The 21,734-nt window shown below is 38.0% G+C and overlaps 3 protein-coding genes and 1 long non-coding RNA gene across 4 annotated transcripts; 2 read left to right on the top strand and 2 right to left on the bottom strand.

The window, feature by feature from the left end:
* Nucleotides 1-292: 292 nt before the first annotated feature.
* On the top strand, nt 293-1,137 carry LOC145073267 (Late embryogenesis abundant (LEA) hydroxyproline-rich glycoprotein family). The gene has a single exon (XM_079019821.1). The coding sequence runs from the start codon at nt 366-368 to the stop codon at nt 996-998; it is 633 nt and encodes a 210-aa protein (XP_078875947.1). The 5' UTR covers nt 293-365; the 3' UTR covers nt 999-1,137.
* A 649-nt stretch (nt 1,138-1,786) lies between these two features.
* On the bottom strand, nt 1,787-2,973 carry LOC145073266 (RING-H2 zinc finger protein). Its single transcript, XM_079019820.1, has one exon. The coding sequence runs from the start codon at nt 2,768-2,770 to the stop codon at nt 1,928-1,930; it is 843 nt and encodes a 280-aa protein (XP_078875946.1). The 5' UTR covers nt 2,771-2,973; the 3' UTR covers nt 1,787-1,927.
* Nucleotides 2,974-13,027: 10,054 nt separating this feature from the next.
* LOC145072084 (uncharacterized) lies at nt 13,028-13,657 on the top strand. The gene is made up of 2 exons (XR_013690913.1): nt 13,028-13,368; nt 13,476-13,657. It is a non-coding gene; the product is annotated as an uncharacterized LOC145072084 (long non-coding RNA).
* A 744-nt stretch (nt 13,658-14,401) lies between these two features.
* LOC145075772 (uncharacterized) lies at nt 14,402-16,567 on the bottom strand. Its single transcript, XM_079021893.1, has one exon. It carries the CDS (start codon nt 16,565-16,567, stop codon nt 14,402-14,404), a length of 2,166 nt encoding a protein of 721 aa, XP_078878019.1.
* Between the last annotated feature and the right edge of the window lie 5,167 nt (nt 16,568-21,734).

Genomic DNA, 21,734 nt, shown 5'->3' with positions numbered 1-21,734 from the left:
CTTTGAACAATCTACCCGATTATAGTAATGTCATCCAAATACAAAACAACTTTCACTATTATAATAGATTAAATTTTTCAAAGTATAATGTCCTCAGTAGAAAAAAGGCTTAAATTACAATGCTATAATTGGGTAGATTTTTTCAAAGTACAAAGTCTTGATAAAGAAAAAAGAAGTCAAAGCACAAAGTAGTAGAAATAAATGAAAGTGTATGCAATTAGTGTGAAAAACTAAGCCCCCGTCAATGATTTATATCAATTATCAACCACCCATCATAATTGAGGAGCTCTACCTTTATTCATATATAAGATTCCACACAACCCTTAACTTAGCCTTGTAAATTTCCTCCCTTTCTCATACAACAAATGTCTCAAATCAATGAAAAATCACCACAACACTGTGCCAAAAAAAAACTTATAAACATCAACAAGAATCACAAGAAACTATTCTACACATTCACCACCTTCATTCTCTCAATCCTCTTACTCATACTTGTCATATGGTTCTTACTCCATCCTTCTAAGCCACAATTCTCCCTCAAAGAAGCTGATATTTACCAACTTACCCTCTCAAAGTCTCACCTCCTCAACTCATCTATCCAAATCACCCTTCTCTCAAACAATCCAAACCAGAAAGTTGGTATTTACTATGATGAAATCCAAGTTTATGCTTCTTACAAGGGTCAACAAATAACCCTTGATTCATCTGTCCCACCCTTTTACCAAGATTATAAAGACACCAATCTTTTATCAATGGTTTTGGTTGCAAACGGGTTACCCGTGGATCCATCATTTGGGTATGAAGTGGGTCGTGATCAAATGGAAGGAAGATTGGTTTTAAGTATCAAGGCAAATGGAGAACTCAGATGGAAAGTGGGAACTTGGGTTTCTGGAAGGTATAGGTTTAACGTAAATTGTGTTGTTGTTTTGCCTTTTGGTCAATCTATGCCTTCAGGTCCGTTGACTTCTAAAGGGAGTCAGTGTTCTACCACAGTTTGAAACTTGGACCAAAATATCGTATCGATTACAGCTTTACATTAGCATATATATACATGGATTTGATTTTTAGAATGATGATTTGACTTTGTTGAATATGTAAATTTATAGCAAAATGTTTATAGTTTGGTTTGTAATCTTATATTCTCTCTTTTTTTTTTTTTTTTTCTCTACCACATATAATGATAGTATTTGAAGCCAATTTTGAAGCCACTTCTTTACTTTCAGATAATGGGAGTCACTTTCAATCAACACCACATACCAATGACCACAAACTCTTATAGTGGAAAAGACCCTAATCTTTTTTGTTGTCTGGTCTCCACATAAAAACCATCATCAAACACAAACTCTCATAATGGGAAAGACCCTAATCCTCTATAGGTATGCTATATTTAGGGTACATACTTTGTCTTTAGGGAAAATGAAAGTGGCACATTCCCAAATGGTGAAGGACTGCAATAGGATCAGATCAATAGTCTCTTTTAAAGATTTTACAAAAGTGCCCTTAAGAAAGAGGTGATGCTTTCTAAAGTGTGGTTGAAAGCTTCACAAAAGCAAAATCACTTCCAATGACATGCAATGATTGCCACCATGGAGTAATTCCATTGAATAGCAATGTATTTACTACTATTTTGGTCAACATACTTCGATTTCATTCCACTCACTGAAATCATTCAAATTATCAAAAACCAATGATCAAAGGATACAATACATAGTTGGGAACACCAAAATTTACAAACTTTTAAGTTTTAACCATAAATCAAAAACTATTCTGTCATCACACATTGATATAAAAAACATAAAGAGTTCATACTCATTGTATATTTAGGTCCAAGAAAGATAAGATTTAACCCTTTTTGAAGCAAAAAGAAGCTTCTATCTATTACAAGTACACCTCAAGATCATATAGGCAAAAATGCTGCATGCAAAATTCAAGATGAAAGAGTATAAGAATCAACCCATTTCCAGTAATGCTTCTTACAAGAAATAGCTCTTTCAGCCTCTTGTTTTTCATCCAGATTATGATATTCTTCCTCCTCTTCAGTACAGAATTCGCAATCTGGTAAACCATCAACAAAAGCATCTACTGTATGTAAAACATAACAAGCTGGTAATCCGGGGTAGGAGACAGATAACCTTTCCTCCACTTTACTCGAATATGAATTGGGTATAATTTTCACAATGTCATCGTCGTTAACATCGCTACAAGAAACCCTAATGATGGAGCCAAGTTCTTCCTTCACAGCTCTAACAACAGCCGCTTCCACCGTTTCACCAGGCTTCATTTTTTCGGACAGTGGCCTGGACCTGTTACGAACGTCGCCGTTTGACAGCTGTTGATGGGATTCAATCAAAATTCGGTTTTGATGATCCCTAACGCGAACCACCACAACTTCGACTGTACGGACAGGCGGAGTAGAGTCAGCGAGAGAGGTTTCGCCCTCGGATAGCTCAAGCCAGAGATTATGAACGTTCTTTGTGCCGGGTCTGGTACCCCACGCGGCGAAAGAATCGGAGGGGAGACGAGGGCGGAGCCACTCGGAGAGGGATTGTGGGGAGGCAAAGTGGTGGTGGTTGTGGTTGATGGCGGGTGTCTTGGTGGTGGTCAAAGGCATGATTGGGAATTTGAAGAAACGACGGTGTGTGTTCAAATTGGTGGTGGGTTTGGGGGAAGAAGATGAGTAGAATACGAAGAGGGAGAAAGCAGAAAAGATGAAATCGGAGAGTGAATTTGGATTGGGTTTGCTTAGTGAGGACGGCGGTGGCGGAGACATGTGTTAATTAACGAAATGAAGTTGTAAAGATCACCGGAAGTTTGATTAATGCCATTTGTAGGATGAGGAGAAGAGCAAGATAAAGTAGGAAGTGGAACAAAGGGAGATTGAGTCGTAAGATGTGCGGATCGAGCTGCTTGAAATGTCCAACGATCAGAGGATTCTTGATTTTGTGATTGGTTGTCCAACATCCAAAGAAATGGACCTTTCCCCCTTTTCCACAATAACCTCATTTTTCTAAATACATTTATCTAATAATTTTCAAACAATATTACTTTGCTAAATATTTCAATAATTAATTACATAACTTTTACAACATTACGGTATAGACTATAGATATAAAAAATAATAGGGTTTAAGTCATTTTTAGTCACTTAACTTTTGGTTTTTTCTTTATTTGGTCACTTAACTATTTTTAAGTTTTAAAAGGTCATCAAATTTTTGATTTTGTGCTCATTTAGTCACTTAATTTTTGATTTGGTCACATTTAGTCACCCAACTTTTAGATTTGTGCTAATTTAGTCACCTAACTTATAAAATTGTGCTCATTTAGTCATTAAACTTTTAAAAAAATTTAAAAGTTTAGTGACTAAATGAGTACAATTTTAAAAGTTTAGTGACTAAATGTGACCAAAACAAAAGTTAAGTGACTAAATGAGCACAAAGCCAAAAGTTTGATGACCTTTTAGAACTTAAAAAGAGTTAAGTGACCAAATGAGTACAAAACAAAAGTTGTAACTCATTTTTTTATTTAATTTTAACTATCCTATATTATATGATTTTTTTTATATCCATATAAAGATCTCTCATAGAATTAAGTTTCAACTAAAGGGTGTTTGTTTGGTCTTTTAATAATCACATAAAGATGTTGCCTCTCCATCGTTTAGATTCAGAACGTTTGGTTGAAACTTTTTTTAATCTCTTAATCGGTTGGATATAACAAAAAATGGTCTTAATTAGGGGTGTCAATTTATGACACGACACGAAACGAAATCAAAATTTGAATTCGTTTTCGTATCGTGTTCGTGTCAAGTATAAAAAACACGATGTCGTGTCGTGTCGTGTTTGTGTTTACAAATCCACACGAAATTCACAGGATTGAGCATGTTTTCGTGTTTATCGTGTTACATATATGATTAAATATGAATTAAATAAAATAATAGTATGTAATATTATCTTTGTCGTGTCGTGTCGTGTTGTCGTTTTTTAATTGGTTCGTTTTCGTATTAGTGAAAAAAAAACATGACATCGTGCCGTGTCGTGTTCGTGTTACAAAAAAACATTGTCGTGTCGTGTCGTGTTAGACAAAAACACGACACGACGGCCCGATTTGACAGGCCTAGTCTTAATCGGTCAGATATATTGAAGAGTCTGGATGAAAAGTTTTTCATGTGATACCCTTGCCCTAAAAATAAAAAAAAATAAAAAAAAAAACGTCTGCCGTTTTTTTCTTCCCATCGAGCAGTCTTCCTTCGCTCTCCCTTTTTCGGTCGTCGATTCTCACTTTCCCATTGGACCACCGGTAGCACAGCTTCGCCTCCCCCTTCGATGGTAATTTTCTACTTTTTTATGGTCGATTTTTAAGCATCTTTTTGGTTGATTTTTTCATGCCCTAAAACCTGTTATCTTTGTGTTTGATTTGTGTTCTTGTTGAGTTGTGTTTTTGTTGCTCGATTTATGTGAAATCGATTTTTTCAAGCCCTAAAACATGTTATGTTTGTGTTTGATATGTGCTCTTGCTAAGTTGCGTTTTTGCTGCTTTATCTTAGATTGAAACTCCGAAAATATGTGTTAAGTTTGTTGTTGAAATCTGTTATGTTCTTGCTCGATTTTTTCTGTTCAGTTGTTGCTCTATTTGTGTGGTAGTTTTGTTGCTAAAACCTGTTCTTGTTGGATTTTGAATACTAGACATGGCACAAATGAGACAAAAGAGGCATATAATTATTTGGAAATAGATAGAAGGTGTGGAAAAACATTTTTGGAAGCTTGTATAGTTGTATTTATGAATTTATAAATTACAGACGTGCATGGTGTATACTCGTGGAAGAATGTAACTAAAAGATTGAAAACATAATACAATTTTGTAGTTGATGAAAAGCATATGAAAAACCGATACGACTACTTGAAAGCAAAGTTTGGTGTTTGGTTGAATTTAAAAAACAAAACAAGAAATGTTTATAACTCTATAACTAACATGTTTAACATGGAAAAAGACAAATAGAAACTGGAGACAAAAACTGGAGATCAAGGTACTGTGATTTTTGCTAAAAACGTAATATTTTATAATATTTCATAATATTCGTAATATTTCCCAGCGGTCTAAGAGAATGGTAGAAACTTTGAGAACTTCTCCATTAATGTGCCTTGATCTTTATGTTAAGTTGTTCGACGGGTCGACTTCGATTGGCGTGGATGGTTAGGGGCCATCGTCTACACTTTCTCACCCTTCTCATGACTTGACTGACATTAATTTAAGCGACTTTAACGGTATTAATGTAACTCATATGGAAGTATGACTTCACCTGAAAAGTCCAAATAAAGGAACCTCTAGTCTTTCCCAAAACAAAAGAGCGAATGAAAAAGGAAAAACAACAATTAATCCAAAGATTATTGAAGTCGGTGATGAAATTAGAAAAGTTTGAAGGATGTTAGTGGAGAAACATAAAGATAACAATATGACATCATGTATGGAAAAGTTGGTGAAAATGGAGTGTGAAATATTTGATCCAAGATACCAAACATCTATTTTGCTTTTTGGTGAACAAACTCGTTATAGGGGTAGGGGAAAAGGTGGATGCTATCAAAATGTTAATTGAATTTGTAAGTTTGATATGATATTCACGTTTGTATGGGCCGGTTGAGAGGGCATAGCACATGATTCACAAGTTCTAAAAGAAGTTGCATTTAACACAACTTCCGGATTTCCATTCCCTCCACCAGGTTTGTAATCTTTTAAACTTTAATTATTAAATACATTATCTATTTTTCATATAACAATTGCAACACTCACTTTCACAGAAAAATATTACCTTTGCGATGTCTCATACACTAATACTCGTGGATGTATGACTTCCTACGATAATACCAAGTATTGGTTAAACGATTTTCGACGACAACATCCATTAACTAAGGAGGAAAAGTTAAACCATGCTCACGCACAACTCAAAAATGTTATTGAGTTCGCTTATGGTGTTTTGAAGGCGATATTCTCAATCCTAAAGCAAATGGCTCCTTATCATTTTCCAATACAAAGAGACATAGTGCTTGCTTATTTTGTAGTCCATAAATTTATAAGGAAACATAATATTCGTGATCACTTACTTGAGCTTGGCTGATTGCACGCATCACACCAATTTCTTTGTAAAAATCTTTTTAGAAAAATTATTTCTTCAAAAATTTTACCAATTCCTCAGTTTGAGTTCAGACACACCTAAGAGTGTGCTAGAATCCCTTAAACCAAGGATCTGATACCAACTTGTATCGTCCCAAAATGCCAATAAAAATTTCATTTTAAACATTGATTCATACAACTAATTGTTCCAAAAACCAAATAAAGTAAAAATGTATTTTTCTAACATCAGAGTATCTCAAAGGTAACTAATGCGGAAAAATCCATCAGGGGATGCGGTGCAGTTAAGTCAGGCCCTTCCTTTTGAAACTAGTAGTACCTGAAAAATGTTAAACCACAAACCGTAAGAACAAAGCATAGTGAGTTCCCCCAAATACCACATACCATATAAATGGGCCCAGCCTAACATATAAAAAATGGTCCTAACCAACATATAAATAAATAGGCCCATCCCAACATATAAATAAATGGACCCAACTGAACATATAAATAAATGGGTCTAACCCAACATACACATGCAATAGTCAAAAAGACAACTAGCACCCTACATAACACTAGGGATGAGAATTTCGCCCGTAAACCCAAACTGAAATACATTCCAACTCGCCGAGTCATCGCAGTGACTCGTCGAGTTCCTTTGATTCTCGATCAAACTCAAGGTCACCCGTCGAGTTCCCTCCTTGCAACTCGACAGATACACGCTCATACATATCCCAGAGAAAACTCATCCGACTCGCCGAGTTGTTCTTCAACTTGTCGAGTCTTATGGCGATCTTCATCGGACTCGCCGAGTTGTTCATCCAACTCGTCGAGTTCACGGCCATCTTCATGTGACTCGCCGAGTCTGTTCAGTCCTTTTCCTCCATACAGACATATTTTGAGCCATGCAACGGCTCCAACTCATAGATCCAAGCTTCTAGGGCATGCTTATCACGTAAAGTTGCAAACTTTACGTGCATGTATGACTATAAAGGCTCTAAATGTCTATTTTAAGTTCTTAATGGAACTTCATGCTCATGAGGGACCTTAAACACAACCAAGACTGTGACTTTATGCTTCTAGAATCCAAGGAGGGTCCAGATCTGAAGTTACAACTTCAGATCTAGCCCATAACTCATCATACCAACTTGAAAATCCATAAAAAGCCCTAGAAACTCAACAAAAGGGGAAAAGGGAAGTAAGAATGGCACTTTGATACCTCCAAAGGATGCTACCTGAGGTAAATCCTGCTTCCCACTCCTTTCTTGCCTCAATTTCCTTTGCACTCTTAGATTTCTTCCTCTAAGATCCTCTTTTCCAAGCTTCAAACACCACACCAAGGCACACACACACACGAATTAGGGTTTTAAGGGGCTCTCAAAGACTGTAAAGAGGCCAAAGGAGGCTAAGGCCCCTTTAAATAGAGGTGCAAACCCCAGGATTTAGGGTTTCTACTACCAGCTCCTACTCGCCGAGTCCCAGCATGGACTCGTCGGGTAGATCACTTAACATGCGATTCCACCCCGCTGCTACTCGACGAGTAGGTCAACCAACTCGTCGAGTATAAGCTTAACCCAAAAAATCTTATTTAAGCAATACCTGAGAATCGGGGCGTTACATTTAGGGTCTTAATCACGAAGGCTTTTTTATTTGCTGGATAAAGTTGGGACCTTTGGACTCTAGGGACCTCACAAGGTCCAGATCTAAAGTCTATATCACTTGGTACACTCCAAGCCACAAGAAGATGGAATAAGCCCCAAAACTCCATAAAATGAGATCTAATCAAACTAGCGAGCATGGTATAGACTTTTTATGTAACACCCATAAAATTCAAGCAAATTTAAAACTTTTTAACCAATTCAAAACCCATTAGTCATTACAAAATGTTTTCAAATAGTTTAATATCAAAGTATCCCAAAAACAAAGTCATAAAAAGTGAGGAGCTGTACGATCACACCTTTGCCTTGCCACGATTCCCTGATGTACCTGAAGCAATAAACTGAAACTGTAAGCCCGAAAGCTTGGTAAGTTACCCCCAAAATACCAATACACATACAGTCCAGTAACACATGAACAAATAACATATCATAATAAACTGAACATAACAGCACGTAACGGGTCCACAACTTTACAGACTGGAATACCCCTGGGCCCACAGTGAGTCTGGAATGCCTACTCGGCCCTCAGCTCACATATGGATTGCCACCGAGCCCTCAATATGAGTCTGGAATGCCTACCGAGCCCTCAGCTCGTATCTGGAATGCTCCCGAGTCCTCAGTATGAGTCTGGAATGCCTACCGGGCCCTCAGCTCATATATGGAATACTATGGAGTTTGTTGGCTACTGCACGGAGCAGTACAACCTCAACCCATCCCACATAACATATCAACATATAACATAACTACTGAGCATGTATATAATCATATAACAACACAGGTAGTCCTACCGATCTACCTAACTGACATAACCACTAGCATGCATTACTAACTCATACTCAACATCTAACACTGCTAGGATAACATATCCAATGGGTCGGCCTTGGTGCCTTAGACCCCTTAGTATAGTGAGGATAACTCAACTGGTACTGCTGATGTCCCGCAGATATAGCTCCAGCTGCTGGTTGACAGATTCCCCAAACTGTCAACATCAAACAATACCTAATTAATAATTGTGTTCCAAGCCCAAGGTCCAACTCACACTACAAAAGTCCAAACGTCAAATAATGGGCCAAAGTCCAACATATGGCCCAACTTTCAAAATTAAGCCCAGACCTCTACATGGTCTTTCCTTAAGGCCCATCCAATTATTCCAACCTAATTCCCATGACCCAATATTACCTAATCATAAAGGCCCCATTTATGGCCCATCTATGGCCCAATTTTCCAAATTGGGCCCAAGTCCTCACATGGGCCTTATCCTAAAGCCCATCTAATTACTTTGGTCTATTAACTTGTTCTTGGATGGCCCACTAATAGTCCAATCGCCAAAGCCCAATAAGAAGGCCTAGTTCAAGGCCCGAGTGAGATTAGGGCTTTCACATGAAATGATGATTAGGGTTAAGTGTTTCTTACTTAACCCATTAAGGACTTAATCCATTAAGTCCGTTATTGCCTTAAGCTAGTTTGCCAATGATTATTAATTATTATTTTAGGTTTAATAATTAGTTCTCGAGTGTGTCCCAAACGATTCGCACAATTAGGGTTTTATGCCCTTAGGATTTTCCAAACCCTAATTAGGGTTTTCCAACCCAATACTAGCCCATTAGTCCATTAGTTGGGCTTTTAGGTCACATCGGGCCTTATTGGCCCATTAGGGTTCCATTGGGTTCACTAGGCTTCTTTGGACCAATTAGGGTTTCCTTGATTCCACATTGTCCAAACATCCCCCAAACGAGGTCATCAAAGCACATCGCCACCCGACACGGCGGCCGGTGGCGGCAACCACCACTCTACGGTGGTGGTTTGGGTTCTTCTTTTCATTATTTCATTTTTGTTACAAATTACAATATTATCCACTTAACACACGCATACACTAATAACACATACTAATTACACACACACAACCGCACCGTGGCGGCCAGTGGTGGTAGAGGGTGGCAGCCACCGCCTCACGGTGGTGGTGGTGGCCCCTTTTTGATTACCCATCCAACAACTACACACCTTACAGCAGAACCAAACACCCACCTGCTTTCTTTCTAGCAAACGGATCCAGCCACCCCCCGGCGGCGGTTGACGACGGCAGCAGCAACCCAAGCGACATAACAGTGGCAAAGCGTCAGTGTTGAGATTTCCCTCTAGTTCCCAACGATTCTCGATTGCTCACGACCACACAACAGCGAATCCGACCCTTCGTCGGCCCCTAGTGGTCGTCTCAGGTGCTCACAACGTCACAGGCATCGGACTATTGTGATGACGGCGCTGGAGATCATTGAAACAGAGATGGCGGCTTCGTTGGTCGACGGTCTCAGTGGTGGTGCGGCTGGAGGTTTGTAAGGCGGCTGATGAAAGCTTCCATGGCGGCGACAAACGCTGAGGAGTGATCCAATAAGCAACCGACGGTAGAAACGAACGCAACCACGTTTTCCTGACATTAGGTTGAGTACGAGGTGGTTGCTCTAGTAATTGGCTTCGATCGCCGACGTTGGCTGGCAAGGAGGCTGCCGGACATGGCAGCAATGGAAGTGGCGGCTGGAGGTTAAGGGTAGAGGGGAGTAGTGGCTGCAAGTGTCGCGATTAGGGTTAGGGTTACCAGGTGGGTAACGCTTAAATACCCCTTCCCTCTTAAGCATTTTTTCCATAATGACAAAATCAGTCCCTTCATCTTCTTTTCTTTCAAATTAAATCCACAATTTACCATTTACCCCTCAGTTCCAAAATCGTTTCATCTTAGGTCCGAAATTTACTATTTTAACCCAAGTCATTCAAGATCCTTTCAAATTAAGTCCAATATTACTCTTTAACCCCCAAAACTAACATTCTAATAATTCTTATTTAATTTTGAGCTCTAATAATATAAAATAGTCAAAATAATTACTTCCCGGGGTTCCTGATTTATTATTTAATTACTCTTCTTAAAACAGGATGTTACATTTTACCTTCAACAGAAGCTCTGGATGAAATCACACCAGATCCCACAGCCTCTTCTCATTCCTTGCTTGATACTCTTCTCTTCTTCTTCTTCTTCACAAAGTGCACCAAAATGCCCAAGGATTAACTATTTTTCTCTTTTAGCTCACTGCAAACGATTAGGGTTTCACATAGGGGAGTAGGGTAGCCGGTGAGGCGGAAATGAGGGCTTAAGGTCCTTTAAATAGGGCCCAATCCCGAAGATTTAGGGTTTCCTCACACAACGTCAACTCGGCGAGTCGGCTCTTTCACTCGTCGAGTTGGTGATTAAACCCATGTGGCCAATTCGACCCTACTCGATGAGTTGGGCACACAACTCGTCAAGTTAGCTCAGACAACTCATAAATAAATGCATAAATATTATAACTGGAAGTCGGGATGTTACATACAATCTACTTTATCCAAACACCCCCTTAGTTGTCCTTAGAGTTCCTTTTACCGCTCCGTTTCTCTTTTCTATTACTGTATTTGGAATCGAGAAATGAGTTTGCTCTCTAATGCCTTCCCGATGCTTCTATCATTAATATCCCTAAGGCTATCCGGAGTGGGCATCTTTGAAGACGCGTGATGCTAAGGTGGCGCGACGGAAGACGCGTGAACACCACCTCAAGTGCTGGTGTTCTGGGTGTGACGTGACTCGAAAGATGAAAGGAGACGAGTAAATTGCCAGCGGTCATTTTGACCATTTTGTATCCGTATCCCTTTCCCTTTAATCTATGGAAGTAAAAAGAATGGGAATGGACCTGGGAAAGGGTGAATAAGAAGAAATGGGTGGTAGCTTCTTTAATTTAAGTTACAAATTTGGTCCCTAAACTTGTCTCTTTTAATCTTATTATACCCTTTCATATTTATTTGAATTAAATTAAACCCTTTACTATATATGTTTATTTAATTTTAAAAATTAATAATATGTTTATTTGAATTTTTAATTAGTAGAATGATTATTTAAGTTTATAATTATGTTTATTTTATTTAGTCTAATGCTAAAAAAAATAATATATATATATATATATATATATATATATATATATATATATATATATATATATATATATATATATATATATATATATATATATAGGGTAAAGTGAACATACCTAACAACCTTATATAAGCTTAGGTACCTAACCACACCATACTACGTAATTTTGTATGTATCATATTTGCATTGTAATCACCCAAAGTTCTTAAAATTCAACCTCATAACTTGATTGCTTCTAAAATCTTTGGACTTTCACCATTATCTTCCTTAAAATGACGTCTTTCTATCGGAGACCCCTTGGTGGGCTTCATATACTACTGTTACGAATCAAATGGTGTAGGAGGAATATAATGGTGAATGTTTGAAAATCATGGAAGTAAATCAAGTTATGGGTTGAAGTTTAAGAACCTTAAACGATTGCAATGAAAATATAATGCAAAACAATGTAGTATAATGTGGTTAGATACCTAAGCTTATATAAGATTTTTAGGTATATTCACTTTACCCATATATATATATATATATATATATATATATATATATATATATATATATATATATATATATATATATATATATATATAGGGTTAGGTTCATTTGAGACCACTTATATTTTGTGAGACCGTGAGACACATTTGTTTATTTTTTGTTTATTTTTTTTTATTTTTTTTATTTTTTTTTAGTTAATTCATGTTCCGAAAATAATATTTAAAAAAAGAATTTTTTGATTTTTCCATTTATTTTGCATTTTAAAATTATTTTTAGAATATGTACAGTGTAATATTCTATTTAGAATATTTCACGTATTTTTAAAAAAAAATAGAATTTTTTTTTAATTTTTTTTAATTTTTTTAAATTTTTTTTAGTTAATTCAAGTTCCGAAAATAATATTTAAAAAAAGAATTTTTAGATTTTTCCATTTATTTTGCATTTTAAAATTATTTTTTAGAATATGTCAGTGAAATATTCTATTTAGAATATTTCACGTATTTTTCAAAAAAAAAAACGGAATTTTTTTTATTTTTTTTTATATTTTTTTTAGTTAATTCAAGTTCCGAAAATAACATTTAAAAAAAGAATTTTTGGATTTTTCCATTTATTTTGCATTTTAAAATTATTTTTAGATTTGGTCTTACGGTCTCATAAAATTAGAATGGTCTCAAATGAACCTGAACATATATATATATATATATATATATATATATATATATATATATATATATATATATATATATATATATATATATATATATATATATATATATATATATATATATATATATATAATGTGGAGAATAACCATTCCAATATTTGGTGATGAATTGGTGGTCACTCCCGCCTAATCGGCCATAAGTTGCTAAGCTTCTGATTTCAGACGACACCCAGTTCAATTACACTCACCACATCCATCTCTCAATCCTTCTGTAATTTCTATTTCACTTTTCAAGGTCTGCAAATCCCAGGGTTTGTGAGGCTGTCAAACGTTTAGTGACCAGCTCCACCGCCTTCTGTAAAGACTAGAAACGCTTCTTCTCTGCCATTTGTCGCCTTCACTATCAATCACAGAAACCTTTCCATTGGAGAAAAATCTACCCGACGTTTAAAAAATCCCATCGCTACTTTGATTTCAGGTGATGAGGAATTGCAAGCAGTTCTTAAATAGGTTAGTGCTCTGTTTTTCTTTAAGTTTATGCGAGTTTCTGCTGTTCCTATTCAACTTATGTCCACTGTTTTCCTTTCCGCAACCTATGCTTCCCGTCCTTGCCATAGGGTGATGGAGAGTAAGACGACGACAGGTGTAAGGACACCTGCAGACCTGCGTACTGTAGCTGACCAGCTTCAAAGCCACCCTGGATCTTTAAATTACTTTATTTTGAATCTAATTTCCCCAAATTTAAGACTGATTTTTGAAGTACATGATTTTGAGCTGCTAGTCAGTCAACTTTTTGGTTCACTTTCTTTGACAGTAACTTTAGGGTTTCGTGCAAATCGAAATATTTTCTTTTTACTTGACTTTTATTAGGAAATATAGCATCCTACAAAAACAGAAGAAATTGACACTACAATATGCAAAAAATGAGTTATTTTATGCAACAAATGCCCTATCATGGCTGTTTAATTTGTTGTTGGTAATTTTTTTGGTTAATGTATGCTTACTTGAAGGTTATATTAGACATTTGAATGATAATCCAACATTTCGATCAAACTCCATATAGAGCTAAACCATGATATAGAAGGAAGGAGTATCTCAATCCCTTCCAAAATAATGACATAGGTGACTTTATGGTTTACATGGTGGTTGAATCACAACCACAATCATGAATCGGGTCAGACTTCTACACATGTCATGATCGTCTCAGTCTTGACCATAGTTACCTAATTCGCGGATCGATCCGGTACGGGAACGAGGTACGGGTACGGGATTCACTAGATTGGACGTATCCGATTCGGAGGGGATAGGCTCATTTCGGTACGAACCGGTACGGTGTACCATGAAGTCCGGTACAGTGTACCCAAATGTAAACCATTTTTAGAAACATATTATTGTAAATGTATGATAAACAAGGAACATATTATATCAAGATTACCAAAATACCAAAAACATAGTCTTAATTCATTAAGTACCAAAAGATGTAACAGATTACATGCAAAATTACCAAACATTAAACATCACAAAATTACCAAACATAAAACATCTAATCTAACCGCTGCCTTTTTCCTTTTCCGTTCTCCACGCTTTCTTCATCAAGATTCTCCCAAGTCATTTCCTCCAATCGGGCACTTGAACCTTCTATATAATCGCTTTCCGGATTTATGTCCCATTTTTTCAGGGGTCCGGATTTATAAGATTCTGAGAAATGGGATAGAAGCCGAATGTTTGAGTGAATAAAAACTAGTTTGTCCGCTCTCTTGCAATTTAAACGATTTCGCTTCACGTTATGAATATAGGAGTATGTACTCCAATTTCTCTCCGTCGAGGAGCTACTAATCGGTTGAGAGAAAACTCTTTTTGCCACATCCGCCAATTCCGGAGTCTCCGATCCATAAATTGCCCACCAATCAATTCCGTCCATGGTTACGGCATCGATTTGAGTTGAGGTCATAGAGTAAATTCCTTTCTTCATATGAAATTTCACGAATTGTTCTTGTAAAATTTTTGCTTCTTTTTCACTCTCCGCGATTCTATCAAACGCCTCCATAACACCAAGTACAATTTCTTTGTCTTGGTTGGGAGCTTTTCGTGCCATGCCATCGGGTGCCAATTTTTCTAGGTAGTGCTTATCATAGAATTTTGGATTTAAGGCAAATCCCAAACAATGAAGGGGGATTGTCATCTTCTCCCACCTATCCAAAACAATTTTTTCAACTTGAGGGTAATAACTTGCATATTTATTTTCCCTCATGACATCCTTGATTTCACCTAGCATGCTGTCCATCCTTTCATAAATCTCTCCCATTTTGGGACCTTCACCATCACAAAATTTTAGTAACAAAAATATTGGTTTTGTGATGGCCAATATATTTTCAACATCGTCCCAAAACTGATCATCTTTGACTGTATCGACGATTTTTGACCCAACTATTCGAGTGGCTTCGTCCCCATTCTTGACCCATTCCCGCCAAGAATTAAGAACAATGGTTGTAGAAAGAGCCTCCCTACACTCTATTAATCTATGCAAAACTATGTAGTGTGAGGCAAAACGAGTCTTTGCAACCTTCAATAACTCTAGAGTTGAGTTTTCCCTAAAAAATGATAAAGCATGTGTGTGGTTAATAAAATACTTGACAATACCTTTGCCTCTCTTATAGGTCTCCTCTAGCCAATAAAATTCCTTCGCCAAGTCCTTAAAAATGAGATTTAAGGTGTGCACGCAACATGGGGACCAAAAAATATGTTTGTGTATCCTTTCGATCTCCCGCCCGGCAGCCTTGCAATTAGCCGCGTTATCGGTTACAACTTGTAATACATTACTTGGTCCAATATTATCGATGGCTCCAACTAGAAACTTTGAAATTTCTACCCCCGATTTTTCAACCCCCGAAAAGTCTTCCGCGTACATGAATGTTGCACCACGGGAATTAACCGTAAGGACATTGATGAGTGGATTATGTTTCACATTAGACCACCCATCTGAGACTATTGAGACTCTTTGTGTGATCCACGTGTCCTTAATCGGTGTAAGCTCCTTCTCAACGTCCCTAACACATTCATCAAGTAATACAGTTCTCGCTTTTTCACACGATGGGGGTTTGTATCCATCCGGTGCATTCTTGATGGCGCTAATCATTTCAAGGAATTGCGGGTTACGTAAAATATTGAAAGGGATTCCATTGGCACATAATCCTCGAACTATCTTCAAGTCCACCACGTTCCTCTCTAATATTCCAAATGATTCTTCAATGCGTTTCCTTGAAGATGCATTTTTAGAGAGAACGGAATTCTTCAAACACTTTGCAACTCCACTGTTTTCTGCTTCTGTAACCTTCTTCCTAAGACTTTCTCTTTTCCGTTGATCTTTAACCATGATAGGACATCTTCTAATATCGGCGGTTTTCCCTACAGCAGGTCCAAAAAAATGGACATGGATTCGGGTGTACGAGCTGGTAAACTTGCCTTTACAATGGTTACAAACCCACTGTTTAGAACCTCTAGCATTTTTACTGTTTCCTGCACCACAGAATGTAACTTCTTCTAAAAGTGGTCTGCTTGCATCCTTTCCTTCAGGGATTGTTGATCTTTGTTGTGTTTGCTGTACTTCATCATCAACATTAATATTGTAATCTGCTTGTGTTTCACTGATGTGGGTGTTGCCTTGTGTTTCACTGTCTGCTGGAGTATTGGCATTTCTTCCAAACGCCATTTTTTCTCAATCGGTGAAACAGTAGAGAAATTGGAGAAGAAGACAAATTGGAGATGAAGAGAAATTGGAACAGATTTTGGATGAGATAATAGAAATCGAGTATCATAATATATTTATATCCATAAATTTGATATCTTGGTACAGAGGATTTGGTTGGAGATCGAGGAGACTTACGACTTTTTCCAAGCGTTTCGTTAATTCCCGCCAAATTAAAGGTTGGCATTGACTTGGCGTCCCAATCGACATCCCAATTGAAGCGATTCACAAAATTCATCGTACCATACGCGAATTGAAGATCGATCGGCCCTTTGCCAAGCATCGATTTGGTACACTGCAATCCCGATTCTGCTCCCGTTCCCAGACCGATTTGGTACGCCTTCGTACCCCGATTCGGTACACAGCGAACCGGTACGAGGTACGCAGCCTTAGGGGCGAATTAGGTAACTATGATCTTGACTATACCATACCATACCATAGTTGGTGCTACTATTTAATTTAACATTTTCTTTTTGGATCCATTCCTTGCAAAAAATCCACTTGCAAAGCAACTTTGAAGAAAGCCGATCACAATGTCGGAGTAGTTGGAAAGGTAAAGCCTATTTCTATTAATTTATTTATTGTCATTTTTATGTTGACCGAAGTATTAGTTTGTTGAACCTTTTAGTCATCTCAAGTGATCTGAAACGCTAATTACCAGATTATTTGTCATTTTTATGCTAGAACTTAAGTTTTTCAATCACAACACAAATTAAATGCACCAGAAATATGAAAGAGATGTAAAGAGAAGATTAGATAGGAACGTATTATTCAAATGTTGTATAGATAAGGTTTATTTGTTTAAGCTTATCTTTGTGTGTGTGTGTGTGTATATATATATATATATATATATATATATATATATATATATATATATATATATATCAGATAATAGCCTACGAGTTTTGTATGGCAAATACATATTTTAACTTGGTATCAGAGCTTATTCTAGGGCTCTCGTTTCTATCTCTCTTTCTTTCATCATTGGCCACTGGTTTCCCCTTCCGTTCTCGCCATGTCTACTTCTGCTTCAAACATCAATTCCTCTAAGATCGCCACAACTATCACATGTAAGCTTAACCGATCGAACTTTCTGCTTTGGAAAGCACAGGTGGTGCCCATTCTTAAGGGTGTTCAGCTGTTCGGCTATCTCGATGGTTCAATTGAATCTCCCACTGACAAAGTAACCACATGGGCTGGCGCTGAAGCACGGGAAATAGTCAATCCTGAGTATAACTCATGGATGGTGCAAGACCAAGCGATTATTGGTGGTCTTCTGTCTTTTATGACAGAAGAAGTGTTGGCTCAACTTACCCGATGCACAGATACTTCAAGTCAACTGTGGACTGCTCTCCATACTATGTTCTCAACACAACATAGAGGTAACTCTATACAAATACGCACTCAACTATCAACAACCAGGAAAAGAGATTTAAGTGCAGCTGAATATTATCAAAAAATGACAACACTTGCTGACACGATGGCGAACATTGGCCATCCCATGACTGATGAGGATGTTATTGGCTACATACTAGCCGGCCTAGGACCAGGTCACGGTGATCTTTTCACTGCCATCACAGTCCTCAGTGATCAGCATAAGGTAACTCTACCTGAGTTTTACTCATATCTAATAGCTCATGAAACGCAGGCCATTGCCACTAACAGCATGACTGAGTTCACCTCTTCAGCAAATAGCGTGACTCACCAAGGTTCAAATCAACCGCGACGAACCTCAAATAATCCCAACAATAACCAGCGGTCCAACTACCGTGGAGCAGGATCAAACAGAGGTCGAGGACGTGGCTAAGGCAGGAGTAACGGTAGCCCAAGATGTCAAGTCTGTTTCATACCTGGTCACAGTGCACTCAACTGTCGAAACAGGTTTAATCACGCTTATCAAGCTGATGATTATCGTGGGGGTAATAGTGTCACTACAAGTCCTTACAATGGAGATCCAAATTGGTACATTGACACTGGTGCTACGACATAGTTATCGATAACGAATAGCGGTAAATAGCGACGGGCCACCTATAAGCTACGTAGCGAATAACGGTAAATAGCGACCGCTATTTCATATTTAGCGATAGGTATAAAAGTATTAAAAAATATTTATTATATACCTATTAGACGTATTTAGCAACGTTTATACGTATTTAGGAGGTGGACGCAAGGATTCAGAGCAGAGCAAGTCCAAAGCATAGAGGCGGGAGACGAACGAGACTGGATGTTAGTTAGCGCCAACCCTAATACGTTTATTCCAGTTCTTTTTTTTTTAAAAAAAAAAAACCCTATCGCTAAAAGCCTCGCTTTCTGTCGCTATTTAGTCCATAGCGGTCGATGACCACTTCGCCACGTTATTCGCTATAGTGACCGCTATGGTCGCTATTGACAACTATGGGCTATGGATCATCTCACCAGTGATTTAGATCGACTTTCTGTCCAAGAACATTAAAATGGCAAGGATCAAGTACAGGTTGCAAATGGCATAGGTGTGAACATTTCTCATATTGGTCATTCTAAAGTATCCGGTTTAGGAAAACCTCTTATTCTCAAAAATGTCTTATGTGTCCCAAATATAAACAAACATCTTCTTTCTGCATACAAGCTTGCTTATGATAACAATGTTTTTATTGAATTTCACAACAATGGTTTCTTTGTTAAGGACAAACTCACGAAGAAAATCCTTCTAGTCGGTAAAATCAAGGCTGGTCTCTATCTAGTGCCATTCGAGCAATCTTCAACACCTCATCGTGCTTCATCTAGTGTTCGTGTTTCATCTTCTCAGTGGAACCGGCGGCTTGGTCATCCGTCTTCAGTAGTAGTCAAGTCTATTTTGAGGTCTAATAATTTAGGGTGTTCTTTTGATAGTAATTTCTCTGTTTGTGATGCTTGTCAAAAAGGGAAGAGTCATCAACTCTCGTACAATAATTCTATTCGTGTTACTTCTTTTCCACTTGAGTTGGTTCACACGGATGTTTAGGGACCTGCTCAACTGTCTAGTGGTGGTTTTAAGTATTATGTGAGTTTTGTCGATGATTACAGTCATTATACCTGGATATATTGTAACATCCGGATTCTTAGGGTTATTATGGTGTAGATTAATCTTGTGATTAAAGGAGAGACTCGACGAGTTGAGGATCCAACGCGCCGAGTCGAGTCGGGCTTCTCACGCGGATTTAATGAGTGGAATCAACGAGTCATAGGAGGGACTCACCGAGTAGGTGCTGGACAGAGAAACCCTAATTTCTCGGGTTTGGAACCTATTTAAAGGTCCTTATGGTCTTCATTTGCGGCCATTACACCCTGAGAAACCCTAGAGAGCAGAGAGAAAGCATGTGGTGCAAGAGGAGGGCTAATCCATCATCTTTTAGCGTGTCTTAGCAAAGGGAAGGATGGATTTCGAGCTAGGATGTCCTGTGGGACTCAAATCTTCCATCATTTCATTCAGAGCTGATGTGAGAGGTAAGGATTCATGTCCATCTTCGTTTGGGTGATAGATTTCATGAAGCTAGGGTTTCTTCTCTTCTTTTGGTAAGAGATCTAGAGTATGTGATGCCCTCTTGTGTCTATATCTTTAGATTTGGACCTTAAGAGGTCCAGAGAGTCCCTATACCCTAGCTTTATGCAGTCCTTTATGAATTTGGAGCTAAGGTTATCATTTTAAAGGTTATTTATCCATTTATGGCTATATGTGGGTTGTATGAACGTAAAGTTTGAACCTTTAAGTGTTTATTGAGCTTGGGAAGGTTGGATCTATGGATTAGAGGAACAGATCTGACCTCAGAAGGTTGTTTGAGTATGATCATGAAAGCAACTCGCTGAGTTCATAATTGGACTCGACGAGTCGAGTCAGGTTGCCCAGCGATTCGAATTCAATGGAAACCCTTCTGATGAGTTATTAAACAAACTTGAAGATCGATTAGATCTTTGTAACAGGTAGTGCGAAGAGCATAAAACAATAAACAAGACAAGATTGAATCACAATGTGTCGAATGATTAATTCAAACAATCCTCAGCAGAGCTCGACTAAGAACTTCCGTTGTAGAGGATTTAGGGTTACAAGAACGATAATAAAACTTCTTTGATCAATCTATTCTATTTTTTCTATCGTTAACCTAAGATGCATGCAAGCACCTATATTTATAATAAACCCTACTATACTCACGGATGGTTAGGCCCATACCGGAAATACAAAAACGGACTAACAAACGAGCCCAATAGACGCAACATACAAAACATGACCCAACAATCTCCCCCTTTGCGTCAAATTGGAACGAGACTACTTCTTCTTCTTGCTTGGGCCAGCAGCGAGAACTTTATTTGTGGTGTCAAACAAACGAGTGATTAGCGAAAGAATCGTTTGTCTGAACCGAATGTACCAGTGTATCATGTCATCGAAGTACTTGACATCATCCGCTGAGTTTTGCTTGCATCTGTGGATGATCCCCAAAACATGCTCTAAGCAAGCAGTAGTGTACAGATGTTTGTCAGCCAAGGCAAAAAAACATTTCTGCCCTTCGTTCCTGGTGAACATGACCGAATTCCTTCTCGAGTCAATTTTTCCCATCTGCATTTGGTTCAGATCACTGGTAGAGCCAACAGGAGATATTGTTGGTTTCTTCTTAAATACGCTTGCTATCTCCTGATCCATCAGCGCAACTTCCATGATGTAGCACACGAGCATCCTCTTGAAATGGTCGATGATCGGACCGTATTCAACTTCATTGGTTAGAAGGATGTTGTGCAATATTATCCAATCATGGGGATTGAGGTTCGGAAGATCTGCAAGAGAAATGGCATGTTCAGTTTTGGCAGATCCCCGAAGTACCTTGAACCGAATGTTGATGAAGTTCCCTTCACTGTACGGCTTCAAGACCCGAACGTTTACAATTTTCTGAGCGCTCCAAGTCTGATATTGAGGATGAGCGGCCTTCAGATAAAAATTGATCAAGTCCCGATCAACCTGTGGATAAGGATGAGGGAACTTTGAAACGTTGGCGAAGGCGTGAAAGATGAACGCCTTTCGGGTCAGAGGCATGTCGAATTGAGAGTCGACAGTGTTGGAACAATCAAGTGATATTACAGGTTCCAGCCACAAGATACTTGGAGTGTCGATGGCTTCTTTTATCAT

This window comes from Lactuca serriola, chromosome 9 (genome assembly GCF_051521515.1).
Source record: "Lactuca serriola cultivar US96UC23 chromosome 9, Lser_US96UC23_V15, whole genome shotgun sequence".
NCBI classification, from domain to species: Eukaryota; Viridiplantae; Streptophyta; class Magnoliopsida; order Asterales; family Asteraceae; genus Lactuca; species Lactuca serriola.
Note: the sequence above shows the minus strand (reverse complement) of the source record. Positions and strands in the feature narration are given on the sequence as shown.

What these genes read in the sequence shown, in the direction of transcription:
- LOC145073267 (XM_079019821.1), top strand. Translation starts at nt 366, where the DNA reads ATGTCTCAAATCAATGAAAAATCACCACAACACTGTGCCAAAAAAAAA.
- LOC145073266 (XM_079019820.1), bottom strand. Translation starts at nt 2,770, where the DNA reads ATGTCTCCGCCACCGCCGTCCTCACTAAGCAAACCCAATCCAAATTCA.
- LOC145075772 (XM_079021893.1), bottom strand. Translation starts at nt 16,567, where the DNA reads ATGGCGTTTGGAAGAAATGCCAATACTCCAGCAGACAGTGAAACACAA.